Consider the following 19,787-nt stretch of genomic DNA (forward strand, 5'->3'; position numbering starts at 1 on the left):
CTTCCCCTGCCGGGCCCGGCAACTCCCCGACCGTCTTCTTCTTTTTTATTTTAAAGAAAATAATCCTTGAGAAACAAATACTGCTTTTGTCTCTCCGGCTAAAAAGCGGAGGCGGCGAGAAACGCTTGGCAGTGTAGCGAGGAGGTGCAATTTCGGCAGTTTTCCCCCGGCTGCGCGTTCCCCACAAAGCCCATTAATTAGAAGCTCTCGGAGCGGCGCGGATTTCATTCCTCCCAACCTTCCAGCAGCGTTCTCGCGTCTCTCCCGAGTCCCAATCCACAGCGCGAGAGCAGGGCGTTCGCTTTCCGTTCCCCGCGGTGCTCTAAGCGTCGTCTTAGGGGATTCCGATCCCTTTAAAAAGCTCCCACACCGCAAAAGAGGGCCGCGGAAACCTAACCACCCCGGCATTAATCTTGCATAAATGCTCAATTATAGCAGCTTTAGGTTTCTATTTAAAAAGAAAGGGAGAAAGCCGTGACCGACAGCGAATGGAGTGGCCGGGAGGGAGGCGGCTGCTCCTCCACCCGGAGCCACACGAGGGCGCATCGCTGCTGCACTGCGCCGTCCTCGTGCTCCGGTATATTTCCTCCTAATAATAATTCCACCGCTAATAAAACATCTAATATATAAGTAACGAGAAGATTTCAGGGCCTTCCAAATGAGAAAATAAAGCATCAAAAAGATTTATTAAACAAATAACCCGTAACCGTGACGTGCTCGAGAAATATGCCAATTTAAAAGAAATTTTGGTGCTCGTAATCTTTTATAACGCATCCGAGCTTTAAAAAAATCCCATAATTTTAAAGGGAAAAAAAACACACCCAACGATATTCAGAATTCGTTCCCTAGAACGAAAACCTATTTACTCCTTTCAGTACGGCCTCAACGCGGATAGAACAAAAGTAATTTAAATCCCAGGCGCTGCCACTGTTTATCTTTCGTTTTTTTACTGAAGGCTTTTTTTAAATAAACCTTTCGATACAGAAAGTGTAATTTAAAAAACGCATTTTATTTAAACGCGGCTTTGACGCGAGGTGCTGAGAGAGCTTATTTTTTTTATAGACAGACAGAGACTAAAGCGAAAGAAGACGTTTTTAATATCCGAACATCACCTTGCCAAGGTTCTGCTGATTGCAATCCCTCTCCTTAACAACACTACGGAGATCTATTAAAATGAAACTAGAGATTAGAAAATTAAAGCGGAGCTTATGAATTCCCTGGGCTTTCTCCAGCGACCGAACGCGTTCCGTTTTGCTGTTCCATGCTCTGTCTTTTTGTCCTCCAATGCACACTTTTGCTCAGAATGTCCCCAGGAAAGGGCTCCGCTTCTCTCTGCTCAGCTGTGGGATTCACCGAAATCTATTTCTGCTTCCTCAGCCGCGTTCCTCGCTGCCAGAGCCCCACATCCCGTGAAAGCATTTGTTGGCACTCCGTCCGCCGGGTTTGGGGGTGGTTTTTCGTTGTTGTTGTTTGGTTTTTTTTGTTGTTGCTTTTTTTTAGAAGTTCATTGTTAACAGTTTCCTAGAAATAGCCTTTCCGTCTGCGATCAAACGGCATTGTGTAGCCTCGGATCCTCGGGTCTCCGGCACCACGAGAGCCCCTTTGAGCCCCTTTGAGCCCGGAGGAACCCCTCTGCTCTCGGCGGAGATACCTATTTCGAAAGGGGAATATTCACCAAAGTTTTCCCGTTTGTTTTCCTGGCATTCAGGGCTTCTTAGGAGAGCCCGCACCGACCCCAGCGCCTTAGGGCTCCCACGTGAAGCTTCAGCCCCTCGCAATTAGCGCGGCCGCTCTCAGAGGATGTGAACGGCTGATTGGAGCCGGGTGTGTTGTTAATTAAAAAAAAAAAAAAAAAAAAAAAAAAAAAGGCAACAAAAAAACCCAACCACCACAACCTTGAATACGGGAACGCCACTTTGTTCCTTTCCTTTTTTTTTTTTTTTTTCTTTTCTTTTCTTTTCTTTTTTTTTTTAATTCAGCTTGTTAACTTGACGGTTCTGTCAGAGTCTGTCATCTCTTGTATCCTTCTCCCCCTCCCCTCCTCGTTTCTCTGCTTTATTCCTTCAGAAAGAAAAGGCTAGGAGCTATTTCCGAACGCCTTTGAGCTTGTCCCTTCAGGAGGGCGAGAAGGGCATTTGCCTCTTTGCTGATTGAACCTCAGATTCGGCAGCAGTCTGCCGAAAATCAGACGTGTCGGGCTGCGGCCGGATCTTCGACCGGTCTGCACGCCAAAGTCCTGTAAGGATAAGGCTGTGCCCCTGCGCGGAAATAGGGAATACGGCAGGGGGAGGCTGAGGCTGCAGGCGAAGCTGCAGTAGAGAGGGTGCTGCCGTGCGCTTCCCACAGCAGAAACAGCACCTCTGAAGCGATGGGCGGCGAGGAATTTGGTTTATTTTATAAGGTGTTGTATTTAGGAAAAGGCGTAGTGGCATCAGGGCGTTCCTGTACCCCATCCGCGGTCAAAATCATCTGGGGAATCCGAGCCCCCGGCCGAGTCGCCGACTCTTTCTATGAAAACGTGGCACACGGAGCTCTGGGCAGAGTGACAGTTGCGTTATTAAAAGAAGCAAGGTCACAATACTGTAGCCAATACATGTATTTTTTTTTTTTTTTTCCTTTAAATAAAAACTATTCTTCAATCTCCCCGCCGTGTAACAGAGCGGTATAAAATATACAGCCCGCGCACTTAAAGACCTAAATAAAATGCTGGAATCAAGTAAATGAAAGCAATTTGACTAAAAGCTTCCTGGGCTCAAGCCTATTTTTAAAGGCAGATATTTCTCGCAATACCTTTGTTACTGAAGGCATCTGTGAAATATCCAGCCTCTCCCATCCCATCCCCCCCTATAATGAGACACAAACACGGCAAATTGCAACGATGGGAATCGTCAGCACGGTCGAGAAAAACATCATATCACGAGTAATAAGGTTTAGGAAGATAAGGCGGTGAAATGAAAGCCCACCGGCACGTCTGGTAACCTCCGGGTTTTAGCCCTGACATTTGCTAGAGGAGAAATCTGTAATGTCCACCTATGCTTTATTACAAACAGTAATTTACATCTGCATGGAGCCATTGGTTGGGCTTTTTTTTTTTTTTTTTTTCCTTTCCTCATTCGGAAAAATATGGGGCTCTGAGAGCAAAACCTTTATATTAATGTAGACTGTATATCTCATTTATTGCACGATATTGATTTATTTATTAATGTTAATTACTTGATTCCATTTTAATATGATTTAAAACAATAGTGACATTAAATGCCCAGAGCCTAAGTCTCCAGCTCCCCAGTGGCTCTCGCATGTTTATTCAACTTCTATTTACATCAAACTTAAACTTTCCTTCTGTTCATTTTCAATAAAAAGTCGCTGCCCGTTTCTCAGACCCCCCTCGTGATTTATCATGGGCGAAGGGGTCCTTTCGGAGCTGTTTGACGGCCCTGAATACGAAATTTAAATCACGATCATCACAGCCATCATCTCGCTTTCCGTGCGGTGGCACGGAAGAAATTCATATCTTCAATTACAAAAATCAAAGAGCCCTTCCGTCTAAGCGCAGGGCCGGCTCAGCACTGCCGGGGGGGCACAGCCAGGGCCGCCTGCACCTCCGCTGCCGCGCAGTTTTCCGCGGGCCTCCGCGCTCCGCCCGCGGCTGGGGGGTTTCTGGGACCCCCTTTTCTTTTTCTTTTTTATTTTTCCTTTTTTTTTTTCTTTTTTTTTTTTCTTTTCCCCGAAAGAGTAAATAAAGATTACGAAAGAGCCGTTTGATGGGCATAAAATTCCCGATTAGATGTCACAGTCAAGCCTTAAACCGCGTCGAGGAAAATAGTATTTGGTGGCTTTAAACTCTGTGGGTCGTCCGGGCTGTTGTTGGAGAAGAGGAAATTGCTAGAAAGCGAGGGGGGGGACGCGGCGCTCCGAGGCTCCTCCGCAGCTCTCCCCCGGCTCGGGCAAATCTTAGCAATGGCTCTGATCGTGATCTTAAATGCGCCGAGCCGGTAGCTGCCCCTTCCCCGCACGGAGCGCGGTGGCGGAGAGCTGCGGGGCAGCGCCGAGCCGGGAGGCGGCGGATCGAGGAAGGTAATGTTTAAACTGCGGCAACACAGGAGCTGGGGACGGCAGCTATAAAAGGCGCTGCCTCTTAACCTGACAATGATGTTGTATTTGAACAGCTGCGATAAGGTTTTAAAAGGGTCTGTCTCATTGCCACAGCGAAATTTTAAATGGGGTTATTGTTTCCAGCCACGCAAAGTGTGCGGGAGAGCGTGCAGCAGCCGAGCGCCGGGAAACCGGGGAGAAGTGGAGCCCACGCTGCTGGAAAACGCGTGTTTGGAGCTGGGCAAAGGGCGCGGGTAGGGATTTAAAAATCCTTCCCCGTGCAGCTGCGCTGTGGAGCCGGCGGGGTTCTTCGGGCGGAGAGGGCCCACAGCGGCCCGTGCGTCTGGCACGGGAACCACCAACAAGTTCACTGCGGGGGAGTCCCCGGCCCCGGCCCCTGGTTGGGGACAGATTAAATAAAGGGGGGAGGGGGGGGGAAGAAAAAGAAAAAAGAAAGAAGGAAATAAAGAAAATGGGGCGGGGGGGGGTGGGGTGGGGGCCGAGGGTGTGAAATAAAGAGGAGAAAGAAAGAAAAGGAAGGGAAGAGAAAGGAAAGCAAAGGAAAAAGAGTGAAAGAAGAGTTGGTGCCAACACTGTTTAAAATGTAACAGGTTCGGGTGTAAATATGGGTTCGGAGTGGGGGGAAAAACAATAAAACGCGCTGAGAGCGCTGAGCTGCGGAAATCTCACTTGCCGTGCAGGCACTCAGCGTTACCCCTCGTACTTCTATCATCATTTCTCTATATTCCATCAGCATTGATCGTTCTTCCCCAAAATAAAATAAAATGAAGCAAGAGAGGAAAGGAAAAAGTTGCTGGAGCGGAGGCAGTGAGGGCTTGGCGCTCCGTGCTTCTGGCAGCAGTGCTGCAGAAGGGGGGATGATCTGTGTGGTGCTTTCAGTTTCCAGGGCAAGAGAAAACACATTCATTTTTATTTTCTTTTCACGAGGCGTTGTGAAATAATTCGAGGAATGCATCGCAACTATAAACCCCAACTTCTGACAAAAGTATGGCTTTTAATATTTGACGATTTGTGTTAAAACAAAAATTGACCTTCTCGGTGAGCAGCGAGGAAAAAAATCAATAGTATAATTTTCAATAATTCATAACGCGAACGCCATTATGCTAAATCTTAACTATTAATCTTATCCTTTACAAAGTCTCGATTGATTTGCTAATAAAATATCTTCCCGTGTGTGGCAACAGAGGGTATAACTCTTTAAAAAGCTCCAGAAGCAAGAAAATTACCAAGTCGCCCAAGAATGTAGATGAGGATTTTATTGATCGCCCCTGATTCTTCTTAATACGCATTAATAAATTCCGCAACCTTTTGTACCTCGCACTTGTCAGGAAGCGATGCTGCCACGGCGAGGGGAGGCACGATGGCCGCTGCGCTCCGGGCCGCGCCGAGCCGAGCAGAGCCGTGCTGCTTCCAGACGCGGCAGGGCCGGCCCCGCGCGGCGCGGCTCGGCTCGGGGCGGCGCGGCTCGGCTCGGCTCTGCGCGGCTCGGCGCGGCTTGGAGCGGCTCGGCGCCGCTCGGAGCGGAGCGGGGCCGCGGCCGGGGCCCGGCGCGGTGCCGCAGCGCGGGGCCGGGCGCGGTGCGGTGCCACGGCGGCGGCCTAGGGGTCGCTGTTGACCGCGGCGGGGCGCGGCGGGGCGGCGCGGCGGGGAGCGTCAGCGGCGGGGCGGCGGGGCGCGGGGCGGCGGGCGCTGCCATTGGCCCGGCTGTCATGTGGTCGCGCGGAGGCATCCGCAATTACACGGGAATGTTTTCCTAGAGATGTCAGCCTACAAAGGACACAATCTCTCTTCCTCAAATTCCTCCCCAAAATGTCCTTTCCCAACAGCTCTCCTGCCGCTAATACTTTTTTAGTAGATTCTCTCATCAGTGCGTGCAGGAGTGACAGTTTCTACTCCAACAGCGCCAGCATGTATATGCCACCTAGCACAGACATTGGGACTTATGGGATGCAAACCTGTGGACTCCTACCGTCTCTGGCTAAAAGAGAAGTTAATCACCAAAATATGGGTATGAATGTACATCCTTATATACCTCAAGTAGACAGTTGGACAGATCCGAACAGATCTTGTCGAATAGAGCAACCTGTTACACAGCAGGTCCCCACTTGTTCCTTCACTACAAATATTAAAGAAGAAAGCAATTGCTGCATGTATTCCGATAAGAGAACCAAACTCATTTCTTCAGACGTCCCTTCCTACCAGAGGCTGGTGTCTGAATCATGCCCCATTGAGAACCCCGAGGTTCCCGTCCCAGGATATTTTAGACTGAGCCAGACCTACGCCACTGGGAAAACCCAAGAGTACAATAATAGCCCTGAAACGAGTTCAACCGTAATGTTACAGTTAAACCCTCGCGGCAGCTCCAAACCGCAGCTATCTTCTCAACTTCAGATGGAAAAGAAAATGAATGAAAACCCGAACGGCCAGGACGGCGCGGCTAAAGTCTCTCAAGTGGAAAGTCCCGAGCCCAAGTCCACGTTGCAAGACGAGAGGAGCTGCCTGCCCGAAGGCTCCGTGTCCAGCCCCGAGGTCCAGGAGAAGGAGACTAAAGGTCTGTATTACCGAGCTTGAGCCGTGCCGTGCCGAGATCCGGCACCACGCAGCTCCCCGCTGCCCTGACGAGCCCGCGGCCACCCCACTGCACGGGGAGGAGTGTGGGGCTGCAGGTGCTGCGTCTGCGAAGATTTTGGCAGGCGAAAAACGCCACGCAAAAGGGTCCGAAGGTTTGCTTTGAGCCGTGCCTCCCTTGTGCATGCAGCCCTTCTCTGCGGTGCGGGGTAGCTCCGTGTGCTCCTTAGTGCGCTGCTGCAGCCCAAACCGGCCAAATTCCTTTTAAAAAGCAGCTCTGGAGGTTGTAAAATACGAGCGGCGCAACTTTCCTCTTGTAATATTGCACTGATTTTCGCCACCGAGGCCGGCTGCGGTTTGATTGCGTTTAAAGTTAATTACGATGCCGTTAAAATAGGTGAGGGATAGGTGCTACCAGGCTGGGGGAAGTTGGGAACAAACGCACAATGAAGGCAGCAGCCCCGCTGCCTGCGTGAGCAGAGTGTGCACTGTGCGGATGTGGTGCTGGGGAGAACCTTGGCTTCGGCTCCAAAAAGCACAGCGTTATTTTGAAATGCGTGTGAAAGGTAAAGGTGGTGCTTCTCTGATTTTATTTTCCCTTTAAAAGAGCTCAAAAGCCTTCGTTTCGAGCAGCCTGTGGCGAGGAATCAAAAAACGGGAAAATCTGTCTGATAAAAACGCGCTTTGCATCCTTCAGGTCGATTTTTACCCTACGTGTGCATGGAGATCCTCTTTTTATGAATTATAGTTGCCAGTCCAGCTCTAGGATAGTGTGAGATTTCTGGTGGTGTGTGTGTGGAGGGGAAATAGAACCTAAAAGGAAAATGGAGGCAAAAAACCCAAACAACCCAACAACAACAACAAAAACCCGCGAGGCAGAGGGCGTTAATTTCACGTGTATCTTTGGGGCTGGGAAAATGTCCGTGTTTTTGCTCCTAGGTGTGCTTTTGCGGCTCAGCCGGCCGGGGGGTGCTGCCCCAGGCGCGTGGCGGGGGCATTTTGCAGCGGGGCATTTGGGCACGCAGCGGGCGGGGGTCGGGGCTGCGGGCCGGGCCGGGCCGGGCGCGGGGCCGCGCTGCAGACAGGGTGAACCCGGCCGGCCTCGCACGGCCGCAGCTCGGCGCTGGGAAGGGCCGAGAGGGATGCGGCCACCGCCGCTGCCCCCGTCCGCAGCGCCCCGCGCAGCAGCTCCGCGCACATCCGCCATGGCTGCCAGACGCTGCGGAGGGGTCATGGCCAAGGGTACGCGCTTACAGCCGGAGGGGGTGTTCATTTTTTTTTTTTTTTCTTCTTCTTCTTCTTTGATTTTGATAGAGGAAATCAAGTCCGATACTCCAACGAGCAATTGGCTAACTGCAAAGAGTGGCAGAAAGAAGAGGTGCCCTTATACTAAACACCAAACACTGGAATTAGAGAAAGAGTTCTTATTCAATATGTATCTCACCCGAGAGCGCCGCCTAGAGATCAGTAAGAGCGTAAACCTCACTGACAGGCAGGTCAAGATTTGGTTTCAAAACCGCAGAATGAAGCTCAAGAAGATGAGCAGGGAGAACCGAATCCGAGAACTGACCGCTAATCTGACCTTCTCCTAAGGCGTTCCCGGGGGTGGCAACAGCGAGCAGTGGGCACGGCACCGCCGGGGCCACGTGTGGGAGAGACTCTGGCAGAACCGTCCTTTTCCTTTTATTTTCTGGTAGAATGTGACTCTTCGTCCTTCTTTTAGCGCTGCAAGTGAATATGTATTACTATGACGAGTATATATAAAACCTAGCACGTGTAATTTATTTTTGTTCTCATCGTAATGCAGGGTAACTATTATTGAATATTATCATTTGGTCTTAACTTATTGGAACTGTCGAACATCCAAGCAATGTGACTTTTTTCATGTTTTTACTAACAAAATGGTATTTATGTGGGGCTGTTACACGGGCCATAACGTTTGGAGTACATTCAATACTTTAAGAAAAAGGGGGGGAAACTTTGGGGGCGGGGGGAAAGAGAAGCACATCATAATGTAACTATCCTCGCAAATGAACTTAGAGGTCGTCCTTCGTAAAATGGAATCTTTCATTCTTCTCCATTGTAGACATTTTCTTGTGGTGCATATGTGGAATAGTAGTCGTTCAGCAGCAATATGTCCTTCTTGTGCATGTTCTGTTCGCATGTATAATGCAATAAACTCTGTAAACTACTGCGGTCCCTTTGGTTTTCTACAAACGTTCCCATTGCGGATGCAGGTTGGTTTCCTGAGCCTTCCTCGCCAGCAGCTCCTGGGCCTGGTGCTCCTTCTCCTCCACGTTCTGCTCTTTGTGTGTCTCTGCCTAGGCTTCGGTCTTTCTTTTTCCCTTTTTCTTTGTTTTCTTTTCTTTTCTTTGTTTTTTTTTTTTTTTTTTCCTCTTCCCTTGTTTTAGGGGTGGGGAGGAGACTGGGGCGGGAAATGATGTAAACCCTAATCATTTCTAGTCGTGTCTGTAAACAAATGATTAATTGATAAAATGTTGTGATGCTCGCAGTCTGTCAATCAGAATGCAGAAAACAAAAGAGGAAAAAAAAAAGAAAAAAAAAAAAGAAAAAGGAAAAAAAATGTAGGGAAAGAGAGAAAGGAAAAAGAGGAAAAAAAAAAAAAAGTTGTAAAATATTATGACCTAAACTGGACATCCTCATCCAATCAACTCATAAATGGTAAGTGATAAAAAATCTTTCTACTACAAGCTGTCAGCAATATGCGTGTCATTTTATTTGACGCTCGGATGTTGATTTTAAAAATATCAGTCACTGCGTGATTACAGTGTGTAGATCCTGATTTCGTGTCTTTACTCGATTAAAAAAAAAAAAAAAAAAAAAAAAAAAGCCCATCGTGCCAAAAACGGAGCTGGCACAACCGAATGGTAAGGAGAGGGCTCCTTGGCCAGCCCGTGGGCCTTCGGAAGGCGCTGCACGGGGAAATGTCCCCCACATCTGCTAAAGCTGGGCTTTTCCGAGCAGCGCAGCTCCCGGCAGCGCAGCAGCCGCCCTCCTAGCCCCGCTTTCTGTGGCCCTGCACCACCTCGCCGTGCTCGGAGCCCTTTTTCTTCCACGCAATTCCGCGTTAGCGGCGCACATCCAGATCGTGAACTTCACGACTCTTAACCCTTTCTGTGCGCGGCTGAAAAATCCGGGCAGGGGCAGCTGGCGGCTGAGGAAGGGCGCGGTGGGAGCGAGCGGCAGCGCCGAGCAGAGCGGCTTGCAAATGAACATGACTCCGAGCTGAAGTGCAAATCCGTAGGCACGCGTTCACCTTCGCTCAGTGCGGGAGAACGGCGTGTGCCTCCCCCCGGCCGCCCGCTGCCCACCGACGCCCATTCCTCCCCTGCGCGGTTTCTACGTGGAGATAAGAAAGGCAGTGCCCACGTCCTTGAACTGGTGCCACCGGCCCTGCCCGCCCCGCGGCTCTGCTCCCCGCTCTCGGCTGTCGGATCCAAGAGATGTCTCCTCGTGCCTCCTCGCAGGGCAGAGGGCTGCTTCCCCCACCCAGAGCGGCACCGTTTCGGAGCTGCGGGGGCACATAGGTACGCTGCTCTCGCTCCCGTCTCGAAAACAAACAACAAAGCATTGCTCAGAGCCCATCTCTTTCAACGTTGCGTGCGTTTGAACCCTCTTTTTTCTTCCCTCCCCCTTCCCCCCTTCCCCCCTTTAGAGGTGCTCGCTGCATCACCCGAGGAGTTCAGTGGTGGGAGCTCATTTCCTTGCTCCGCACCGGGTGCTCCACGTACACAGAAGGGAGGTTCGCCCCAGTCCGTACCAACCCGTATGTATGCGGCAGGGCCGCCCCGCCATGCGCCCGCTGCCACAGGAGTAACAGAGGAGGAGAGACTGAAATGCAGAAGAAAGGCGAGAGCGAGATGGGCAAAGCCGGACAGTAAAAATAAAAAGAGAAAATGAAAAAAAAGAAAAAAAGAAAAAAAAAAAAAAAGAAAGAAAAAGAAAGAAAGAAAGAAAGGGGGGAAAAAAAGGAAGAAAACAACCTAGAAGAGTAATAAATCATTAAATAAACAGGAATTTCGGTCCCTTCCTCATACCGGCCCGCTAGTAGGAAGTGTTTTCGCAGTGCTGTTGTTTGTGTCCTCAGCGGGCCGTGCTGCGGGCTCCACTCTAACTGTGTGCGTTTTCTCCAGATTCCGACACAGCACCTTCCCTCTCTCGGAGGAGCAGAAAGGCGCAGCACGGCGCGGGTAATCTGGTTGTCCGCGCTAACCAGGCGCTGGGGAAGGAAGGATAGCGGGCTCGGGCAGGGGAGAGGAGGCAGAGAAAGCGGCGCGGCCGAAAATCCCCCGTAGGCATTGAACGTGGCAGCGCGGGCCGGTCTGGGTTCCCCTGACCTCGGCGGCGGCGGAGCCGGGGCCGGGCGGAGGGCGGAGGGCAAGAGCCCCTGCAGCCCCTGCAGCCCCTTCAGACCCTGCAGCCCCTGCAGTCCTCTCCCCTCAGCCCCCGGGCAGCAGCGCGGCCCCGTTCGGCAGCGTGCGCTCGGCCACACGTCGGTCGTGCTCGGAGACGCGGGTTTTGCTGTTTCCATCCGTCCATTTTATTAGGGACACATTAATCTATAATCAAATACACCTCATAAAATTTTTATTGAAAGGCATAAAATCATTACAGAGGTCTTCCACCTGTTTTAAAACAACACAATGGGCATCTCTTTCAAAACGCGAATCCTTCCCATGGAAACTTTCTGCCGGGGGGGGGAAAGACGGGGGGACGGGGACGGATAATAATACCCGCACACGCTCTGAAATATGGAAGTGCCGCAATGTGCTTTTACTGTAACATTTTCCTGTTTTATGAGAAGTCGTTACAGTCCCAGCTTGCGACGGTTTGTTTTTACAGGCAAGAATCCCCCCTTCCCAGCGGGTTTCCTCGGCAGCTCGGAGTGTGATTAGCAAGCCAAGGCTGTTGGATGTATTTAAACACCCTGCCTCTCATTGATTAAGAAATGAATGGCAGAAATCACTCGGAGGAGGTGAAGAAATAGTCCGCGGCCGTGGGCTGCCGGCGCGGCCACGCCCGGCGCGGCCCGGGAAGGGCACGGGCAGGGAGCGGGCAGGGAGCGGGCAGGGTGGGCTCGGAAGGGGCATCGGGCATCGGGCGGTGCGGGGCGGGCGGTGCGGGGCGGGCGGCCCCAGAGCGGTCCGGGTGCGCCGCGCGGTGCGGTGCTGTTGTTGATGATGATTTTTTTTTGTTTTTTTTAATCACAGCAGCCCCAGTTTAGCGGATTGATTTACTCGCAGTATTGGTAAATATGATCACGTGGGCTCCGCAACCAATGGTTGAGGGTTGCAGTCTGCAAAATACTACGATTGTTCTCAGGGAGGGTATCATATACAGTTAACAGTGTAACCTTTTATATGAGTAAGAGGGGAGCCTAAAATGTCGTCTAGTGGCACCATAAGTAACTATTATGTCGATTCTCTCATAGGCCATGAAAGCGAAGAAGTTTACGGGAGTAGATTCGTCCAGGGGGGTCACAGTGCGACCTCCAGGCCATCAGGTGTGGCAGAGAGTTCCGATTTTTCCTCCTGTAGCTTTGCACCAAAATCCACCGTGTTCTCCACCTCTTGGTCCACGGTTCACCCGCAGCCGCCCGCGGCCATGACCGGGATCTACCACCCCTACATGCACCAGCCCCACTTAGGGGCAGCCGACGCCGGCCGCTACGTGCGCTCCTGGATCGAGCCCTTCCCGGGCTTCCCGGGCGGCGGCGGCGGCGGCGGCGGCGGCGGCGGCGGCTCCGCGTCCGGCTCGGGCTCGGGCTCCTCCGCCGGGCGCCACTACGGGATAAAGCCGGAGACGGGAGCAGCCGCCTCCTCTTCTTCCTCCTCCTCCTCCTCCTCCTCCAAAAGGACTGAGTGCTCCTCGTCCCGAGAGTCCCAGGGGATCGCCGTGCCCGAATACACGTGCGGCGCTTTCCTGCCGGAGCCCCGAGAGAAGGCGGCCGCCGGCAGCGCCAAGGAGCCCGCCGCCTGCAGCCACAGCCCCGGCCCCGGCGGAGAGCCGAAGGAGGAGAAGCAGCAGCAACTTGACCCAAGTAAGTGGGGAAGGGGAGCGAGAGGGGAAGAGCGGCAAGGAGAGAGGGAGCGAGGGAAAGAAAGGAAGAAAGAAAGAAATTGCCCCTTTGATTTATTGCCGAAACCTGTAAGGCTCGAATGTGCAAAACTGATAGTTTTACTAACCTATAAAAACGTCTAGACGCCTACCCCAGCGCGAGCAGCAACAAGCACCCATAAAAGACTCCACATAACCACCTACCATCAAGACATCATTTGTACAGTAAACAGACCGGGGCATTAAGGCTTTTATGATAATTCTCCCGAAGTTGTGAAAACAGTCCATCCTTCGTTAAATTAATTTAACGACCTTTCTCCCCCCCCCCCCCCCCCCCCTCCGCTCCCCATCCCTTCCCTGTGCCTCCCTTTTTCCAGATAACCCCGCGGCAAACTGGATCCACGCTCGTTCGACGAGGAAAAAGCGTTGTCCCTACACTAAGTATCAAACTCTGGAACTGGAGAAGGAGTTTCTCTTTAACATGTACCTCACCCGCGACCGCCGCTACGAAGTAGCTAGGATTCTAAATCTCACCGAGAGACAGGTCAAAATCTGGTTTCAGAACAGACGGATGAAAATGAAAAAGATGAACAAGGAGAAAGGCAATAAAGGAGACTAACGCCGGGGTGGGAATGCGGCCGGGGAACGCTGCTCTGGGGCTGAGGTTGGGGCTGTATTTTTTTATTTGTATTTTTATTTTCGGTTCGGTCGGGTTTTATGCTTCCCCTGCCCCCTCGGCCCCGCGTGCTTCTCTCCTCCCCCCCACCCCCCCCGCGCCCCCGCCCCAGGATCGTTAAATCAATCGGGTCTTTTTTAGGTAGAAGTGAAACGTGGTCTGTGTCAGGTATTTGGGGAAATGTTGTCTTGCTCGCCGACGTGTTTGCAGAGTCGCTTGCCCCCCTCCTCCCCCCAGGCCGTTCGGTCGGTGGTGTTATGAGTGCACGTTAGCTTCGGGGACTTTAGCTGATGTTAAGTGTTCGACATGTCTCTTACAAGTGATGTAGTTAGGTAGTTCCTTTGCCAAAATAAAGGTAAGGAAAGTAATTAGAATAACGATAACAAAATATATATTAAATCACAGTGGCTTCAATCGACGGCAGCGCTGCGTCGTCCGCGATTCACTGAGAGGAAATCTCGCCCCAACCTCTGCTTTCTAGGTCTAAATTTTTGCAATAGATGCCACCGCGAGGCCACGGGATGCCCCCCCACGCCGCCCCCTTAGTGCACCGTTAGGAGGTCGTCTCCGACTCGAAGCCATTTGCAATAGGCCTCACGTTTCCCGAGCCCCGGGCCGGTGAATGCTGTGCGCACCCCACGTCTCTAACTGCCGACCTGCTGTATCTGTGTCCGTTCTAACACAATAAAGGCTGTCGTGACCGATCGAGAGCGGAACTGTGTGCGTCCCCGCGCCGCGCTCAGACCCCACGCTTGGGCTGCGGCCGCTCGGGGGGCATCGGATGGGGGGGCAGGGGGGTGGCCCTCCGCCTCGCCGCTGTGTGAGCGGGCGGACCGCGGCTTCCACGGGCATCTCTTGGGATCGTTTACGGAATATTCCCGCATCGCTCCTGCGGAGCCAACGAACCAAACGGTGTTATTCTCTCTTTCTCTCTCTTTTTTCTTTCTTTTTTTTTTTTTTTTCCTTTTTTCCGTTTCTTTTTTTAATTTTCTTTTTTTTTTTTTTTTTTTGGTGGTGGCCGTTTCTAATCTGCTCGCTCTACTCGGGCTTTGTTGGAGAAAGCTCGTTTCGCAGCACGTCCCGTGCCTCCAACATTTATAAACACCCACGGCTTTATCGAGATAATTGAGATGAAGTTCATTGTAAAAAATGCTTTGTTTAAAGAGCAACCATTAAAATGAAGGACCCGTAAATATTTACGAGCGGCTCGGTTAATTCAAGATTAAGGGGAGAGCAGAGACCTGGTGTTTCATGGTTTTTACCTCTCTCTTAAAAAAAAAAAAAAAAAAAAAAAAAAAAAAAAAAAAAAAAAAAGGAAAGAAAGAAAGAAAAAGGAAAAAAGAAAAGCCAGCCCATGTAGTGCCAGGAAAAGGTGTTGCATTGCTTCCCATCCATTGTCGAGAAGATACCTATAATTCTTTTAAAACAGGAAGAACCGCGGTATAATAAAACCATTGAGATGGCTAGACGTCTGGACCTAATGAGTTTACGATATGCTATGGCGCTTTTCTTTGAAACCACCTTATTTTGATGTTTGTGTTTGTTAGAGGAGAGAAAAGCCAAAAAAAATGCAGACAAGCTCGGTCTTAAAATCTTGGACTATAAATTTTGATATGTCAGCGTTAGGCCAAGGCAGCAGGCTCAGAAAAGGCACGGGGGTCACGAAACAGATTTTACAGAGCGCACTGATTTGTTGAAATGCATTTTATTGGATATTCTACCGCGAGGAATCCCACCGCTGCGTTTTCCAAAATCACCATGTGTGTGTTGGGAGGGGGGGGGCGGAATCTATAGCTAACAGCGTGCACGCAGTATTTCTGCCATAGGACACCATCAGGAAGCTCGGGTAAGAAATCGTCACAAAGCCCACACCATTTCCTTTTCATATTTTATCTCGGGCACAGTAACATATTTTACCTCGGATAAATATCTTTTTACTTTCCCTATTTTTTTTGTCGTCCATTTTTCTTTTACTTTTTCCTAACGCTCCGTGTGCTTGGTTCAAAATGGCAGAAAGCAAAACTCCCTGCACTGCTCTTCCACGTCCAGCGGCAGCCGGGTTCGGTCCGTCCGTAGCGTTACAGCGCGGCTGTGCTCAGCACAGCTCCGAGAGGCTCCGTGTGTCGCCTACACAAAGAATCTTCCTTACTTTCGTTCACATAAATCAATCTAGAGAGACGTAAGCGCACGGGTAAACAAAATAACGTGTTCAGGACAAAACCGTATAGCTCTGAAACTACCACACATGGAGAATCTGTGGTGTAATGTGTGGGGAAACATGATCGAAAACGCGATAGCAGAGCTCTTCAAAGCTCCGGCGTCTGTGCTGGCTGCCATGTGTAAGCGAGGCGCATTCTTTGTATGTAGTTAATTAGAGCACTGGCAAAAAATTAAAAGAAGGTCACAGAAACGTGCTAAGTAAATGGCACTGGGAACTCCGGCAGACAAGAAAAAAAAAGGGGGGGAGGGGGAAGGGGGGGGAAATATATATATATATATATATACACGTATATATATATATATATTTTTTTTTAAGGAAGAAAAGCGAAGCAAAAAATAAAGGAAATGAAAATCCGCTCGTGGCTGAGCACTCCGACAAGCGGATCAGAACCGTGCCGGTTCGTCGCTGCGGTTCTGGGATGATTGGGATTATGGAAACCCCTTCTCGGTGAAGGGCTGTGCGTGTCACTGCCTGACCGTGTCCCTGTCCCTGTCCCTGTCCCTGTCCCTGTCCCTGTCCCTGTCCCTGTCCCCTCACGCCGCCAGAGGGCGCCCGTGCTCCACTCTACCGCCGGAGCCGCACCCCGCTGCCTGCGCCCCTTTCCGCGTCCGCGCAGCGCTCCGCACCCTGTCCGGGTAGCCGCGCTCTGGCTCCGGCCCCGCGGATGCGGACGGGAGTGGCGGTGCCTGCGGGCCGCTGCGACCTTGTGGAGCTGCGGTACTCTCGGCCGCCCCTCCGCGCGAAGCCGCGCAGGGCTGAGTGGGGCTCCGGTGCCACCTCTGCAGCCCTTGCTGCTATGGGCGTCCTCTGCTGTGTTTTTCTCATAACAGCGGAGATCCGCGCGCTCCAACACCCGAGAGTGAGAGATGCGTTAGGTCACCGCGGGGGGACAGCTCCGTGCCCTCCATCCCCGAACAGGGATCGCTGCTCCCGAGGGGGCCGTGCTGGGCCGTGCTGAGCCGGGCCGTGCTGTCACGATGCGGCTGTGGGCGCCCAGCCGCACACTCACCGGGCCTCCAGCAAGGCCCGGACCGTGTCCCCCGAGAGCATCGAGACGCCTCGTGAGGGGCAAGGGTAGTTTCCGAGACAAAGGGAGAGCCGGTAGTGGGGGTGGGTTGGGGTGCGGGCTGTGATGGGGCAGGGGCCTGAGATGGCTGTTATGGAACCACAACGTTGTTGTCAGTTCGCATCAGGCGGTCACGCGTGGCTCCGACAGGCCAGTCTAGTATTCCACCTCCATTTTCCGTCTGTTCACATCAGGGTGGACTCTGGCTGCTGAGGGTGTCTGCCCTCAAAAGCTGCTCCCGCTTCAGGAAAAGCGGTTCTCCGGGAACCTCAGCGGGGACCGGAGAACGGAGACGGTGCTTCGCCGAGCGCTGGGAGCGGGACCGTGCAGTCCTTCCTGAGCAGCCTTCCCCCGTCCTGGAGCCCAACGGGCAGCGCCTTCCTCCCTTCCTCCCATTCCTTCCTTCCTTCCTCCATGCCCGTGAGTGCGCTCGCTGCCCCTTTCGCCCAGCGGCCCCGCACTGCTGCCTTCGCACCCACCCGCCCTTCTTCCTCCCCCTCCCTGCCTCGCTAATGACGTCCACCAAGGGTGAAATGATGGAAAGTATATTCATGGGCATGATTTCCATTAAGTGTCAATTAACCTGGGGCCTCAGCCATGCGTGCACGGCGTCAAGGGTAAATGTGCATCTCATTTCCCAGCGCTCCACTCGCCCGCGAGGAAATGATCCGCAGGGCCCCGGCCCCACGAGCCGCTGCCCGCCCTCCCCTCCCCCCGGACGCCCTCCGGACGCCCCCGGCCCCGCGCACCGGGCGGCTGCTCCCTGCGGGTTCTCTCCGGCCGCGGCTACGGGCCGGCCCCGGGCAACGCGCCCGCGGTTATCGCGCGGATCTGCGCGGCCTCGCCCGCGCGGCGGGGGTTCGGCGGCTCCCGGCGGGGGGAGCGGGGGCGCCGCGGCCGGGGTGGATCCGGGCAGGGTTGGGCCGGGTTTTTTCTTGCCTGAGGAGCGGCACATGTAAACTGAAGCCAAAAGTCCCCCCTGAGCTCATGAGCGTGTGTGTGTGTGTGTGTGTGTGTGTGCGTGCGCGGGCTGCTGTGTGCCTAATAGGAAATAGTAAAAGCAGTGAGGCAGGTCATTTTGGGAGCGATTATATTCCAGCCCCGGTCACCGCGCACACGGAGAGCAGGAGAGGGGAGCGCACAGGGCGCGGCGGCGGCACCGGCAGAGAAGCGGAGAGGCACCGGCGGCGGCACCGGGGGGAGCAGCGCCCCGTGCCCGCTCCCCGCCCGCCGCTGCCCCCTCCCCGATGAGCTCCTACTTTGTCAACCCGCTCTACTCCAAATACAAGGCGGCGGCGGCGGCGGCGGCGGCGGTGGCGGCGGGGGAGCCTCTGCCCGCCCCGTACTACGACTGTCACTTCGCGCCCGAGGTGAGCGGCCGCCACGCCGCAGCCGCCGCCGCTCTGCTCTACGGGACCGGCTTCCCACAGCCCGGCGGGGCGGGGGGCGGCGGCGGAGCGGACTTTTACCATCCGGCCGGGGGGAGCCCCGCGGCCGCCTACCAGCCACCTCCTCCTCCCCCCGCCGCGCCTCCGCCTCCTGCCCCCTGCAGCGGGGTTACCTGTCACGGGGAGCCCGCTAAATTTTACGGATACGATAACTTACAGAGACAGCAGATTTTTACGACACAGCAAGAGGCCGAGCTGGTACAATATCCTGACTGTAAATCGTCCAGTGCTAATATTGGCGAGGAACCAGACCACTTAAATCAGAGCTCGTCTCCTGCTCAAATGTTTCCCTGGATGAGACCGCAAGGTTGGACGCAGTCGGCATTCGCTTCCATCTCACGTCTGAGTTCGAAACTTTATTTTCCTCCTCCCGCTCCTCTCTCCCCTGTCCCTCCGTTCCTCCCCTCTGTGCCTCTCGCTGCGTTCCCGCACCGCTCTTGCTAACGGAACTGCGGGAGGACTGCGGGGGGGGTGGGGGTTGGGGGGCCTGCTGAGCTGCCGGGGCCCGGCCGCCGGGGGGGAGAGCGGGGCCGGGGGCGGTCACCAGGTGCTGCCGTGCTCTCGCAAACTGCGGCGCCGGGGAGCCGCGCCTAACGCTGCGGCCGCAGCCTCACTCACTCGCGCTGCTCTGCGCTCCCCGCGCTCCCTTTTCCTCCTCTCCCCCCGAGGGATGTGCCTAAGGCCCCGGGCGCCGCGGAAGCGTTGTTCCGAGCCGCCCCGACCTCCGTGTTCTTGTTTCAAACAGCAGCGCCCGGGAGGAGGAGAGGGCGGCAGACGTACAGCCGCTTCCAGACGCTGGAGCTGGAGAAGGAGTTTCTCTTTAACCCCTATCTGACCAGGAAGAGACGAATCGAGGTGTCCCACGCCCTAGGACTCACCGAGCGACAGGTAAAGATCTGGTTTCAGAACAGGAGGATGAAGTGGAAAAAGGAGAACAACAAGGACAAATTCCCCGCTTCCAAGCAGGAGGGAAAGGAAGGGGAGGCCAAAAAGGAAACACATGATCTGGAAGACGACAGAGCCGAAAGCCACACGAATTAAATTAATTTTGCCCTAAAAGCCTTTGTGAAAGGCCATCAGAAACGAGGAGCCCACGGTCGCCGCTCCGGCCCGTCCCCGCCGTGTGCGCCCCGCGGGGTCGCGTCCCGCCCCACTGCGTGCTGTGTGGGTTTGGGTTTGGGTCTAACTGCATCCGGAGCGATCTCCAGATGTCCGCTCGTCTGCTCCTCCTGGAAATCTGATAGCGAGTTCGCAGCAATACATTTCTAATAAGATATATATATATATGATATAGATATAGATACTATTTTTTTTCTTGCAATATTGAAAGGCAGTGATTGTGACATACACTTCCTAATGATAAACGCCATTAAGCGAGACATGTACCAATGCTTTATTAATCAAACAAGTGCACTTGTGCTATTTTAATTCTTGTTATTTTCTAATCTCGAATAAATTAAATAAATTTAATACATTTTGAAGAGCAAATCTTAGAAATATATGAAACTTTCTACTATTGATTTAAATAAACCAAAATTATTGAAATATAAGTTCTATCTGTTTCCTGACATCCTTTCTGTAATCTGCTTCTCCGATGAACTCTTGGACCTCCACATC

General features: G+C 52.9%; 3 protein-coding genes across 8 annotated transcripts; all 3 read left to right on the forward strand.

Moving 5' to 3' along the window:
• The first annotated feature begins 5,799 nt into the window (after positions 1–5,799).
• On the forward strand, positions 5,800–8,860 carry HOXD10 (homeobox D10). Its single transcript, XM_048953514.1, has 2 exons — positions 5,800–6,664; positions 7,996–8,860. The coding sequence occupies exons 1-2, from the start codon at positions 5,923–5,925 to the stop codon at positions 8,271–8,273; spliced, it is 1,020 nt and encodes a 339-aa protein (XP_048809471.1). The 5' UTR covers positions 5,800–5,922; the 3' UTR covers positions 8,274–8,860.
• A 1,833-nt stretch (positions 8,861–10,693) lies between these two features.
• HOXD9 (homeobox D9) lies at positions 10,694–14,372 on the forward strand. 4 transcript variants are annotated; one of them, XM_048953517.1, is made up of 4 exons: positions 10,694–10,892; positions 11,545–12,742; positions 13,137–13,423; positions 13,841–14,372. In XM_048953517.1, exons 2-3 carry the CDS (start codon positions 12,085–12,087, stop codon positions 13,376–13,378), a joined length of 900 nt encoding a protein of 299 aa, XP_048809474.1. In that variant the 5' UTR covers positions 10,694–10,892; positions 11,545–12,084; the 3' UTR covers positions 13,379–13,423; positions 13,841–14,372. The 4 variants fall into 4 exon arrangements, with proteins under 4 accessions (XP_048809474.1, XP_048809475.1, XP_048809473.1 ...); XM_048953518.1 differs by having other exon boundaries at positions 13,917–14,372; XM_048953516.1 differs by having other exon boundaries at positions 10,696–10,892; positions 11,545–11,677; positions 11,913–12,742; positions 13,137–14,372.
• A 3,308-nt stretch (positions 14,373–17,680) lies between these two features.
• Positions 17,681–19,714, forward strand: HOXD8 (homeobox D8). Of its 3 annotated transcripts, XM_048952741.1 has the most exons (3): positions 17,691–18,092; positions 18,330–18,477; positions 18,916–19,714. In XM_048952741.1, exons 1-3 carry the CDS (start codon positions 17,970–17,972, stop codon positions 19,209–19,211), a joined length of 567 nt encoding a protein of 188 aa, XP_048808698.1. In that variant the 5' UTR covers positions 17,691–17,969; the 3' UTR covers positions 19,212–19,714. The 3 variants fall into 3 exon arrangements, with proteins under 3 accessions (XP_048808697.1, XP_048808696.1, XP_048808698.1); XM_048952740.1 differs by having other exon boundaries at positions 17,681–18,477; positions 18,919–19,714; XM_048952739.1 differs by having other exon boundaries at positions 17,687–18,477.
• Positions 19,715–19,787: the final 73 nt, after the last annotated feature.

The sequence above is a fragment of the Lagopus muta genome, chromosome 8, assembly GCF_023343835.1.
Source record: "Lagopus muta isolate bLagMut1 chromosome 8, bLagMut1 primary, whole genome shotgun sequence".
Classification (NCBI taxonomy): domain Eukaryota; kingdom Metazoa; phylum Chordata; class Aves; order Galliformes; family Phasianidae; genus Lagopus; species Lagopus muta.

Excerpts from the sequence above, each read along its gene's own strand:
- HOXD9 (XM_048953517.1), top strand. The coding sequence starts at position 12,085 with ATGTCGTCTAGTGGCACCATAAGTAACTATTATGTCGATTCTCTCATA. Across the intron at positions 12,743-13,136 it reads GCAGCAGCAACTTGACCCAA|ATAACCCCGCGGCAAACTGG; the intron begins GTAAGTGGGGAA and ends CCCTTTTTCCAG.
- HOXD10 (XM_048953514.1), top strand. The coding sequence starts at position 5,923 with ATGTCCTTTCCCAACAGCTCTCCTGCCGCTAATACTTTTTTAGTAGAT. Across the intron at positions 6,665-7,995 it reads CCAGGAGAAGGAGACTAAAG|AGGAAATCAAGTCCGATACT; the intron begins GTCTGTATTACC and ends TGATTTTGATAG.
- HOXD8 (XM_048952739.1), top strand. The coding sequence starts at position 17,970 with ATGAGCTCCTACTTTGTCAACCCGCTCTACTCCAAATACAAGGCGGCG. Across the intron at positions 18,478-18,915 it reads TCCCTGGATGAGACCGCAAG|CAGCGCCCGGGAGGAGGAGA; the intron begins GTTGGACGCAGT and ends TGTTTCAAACAG.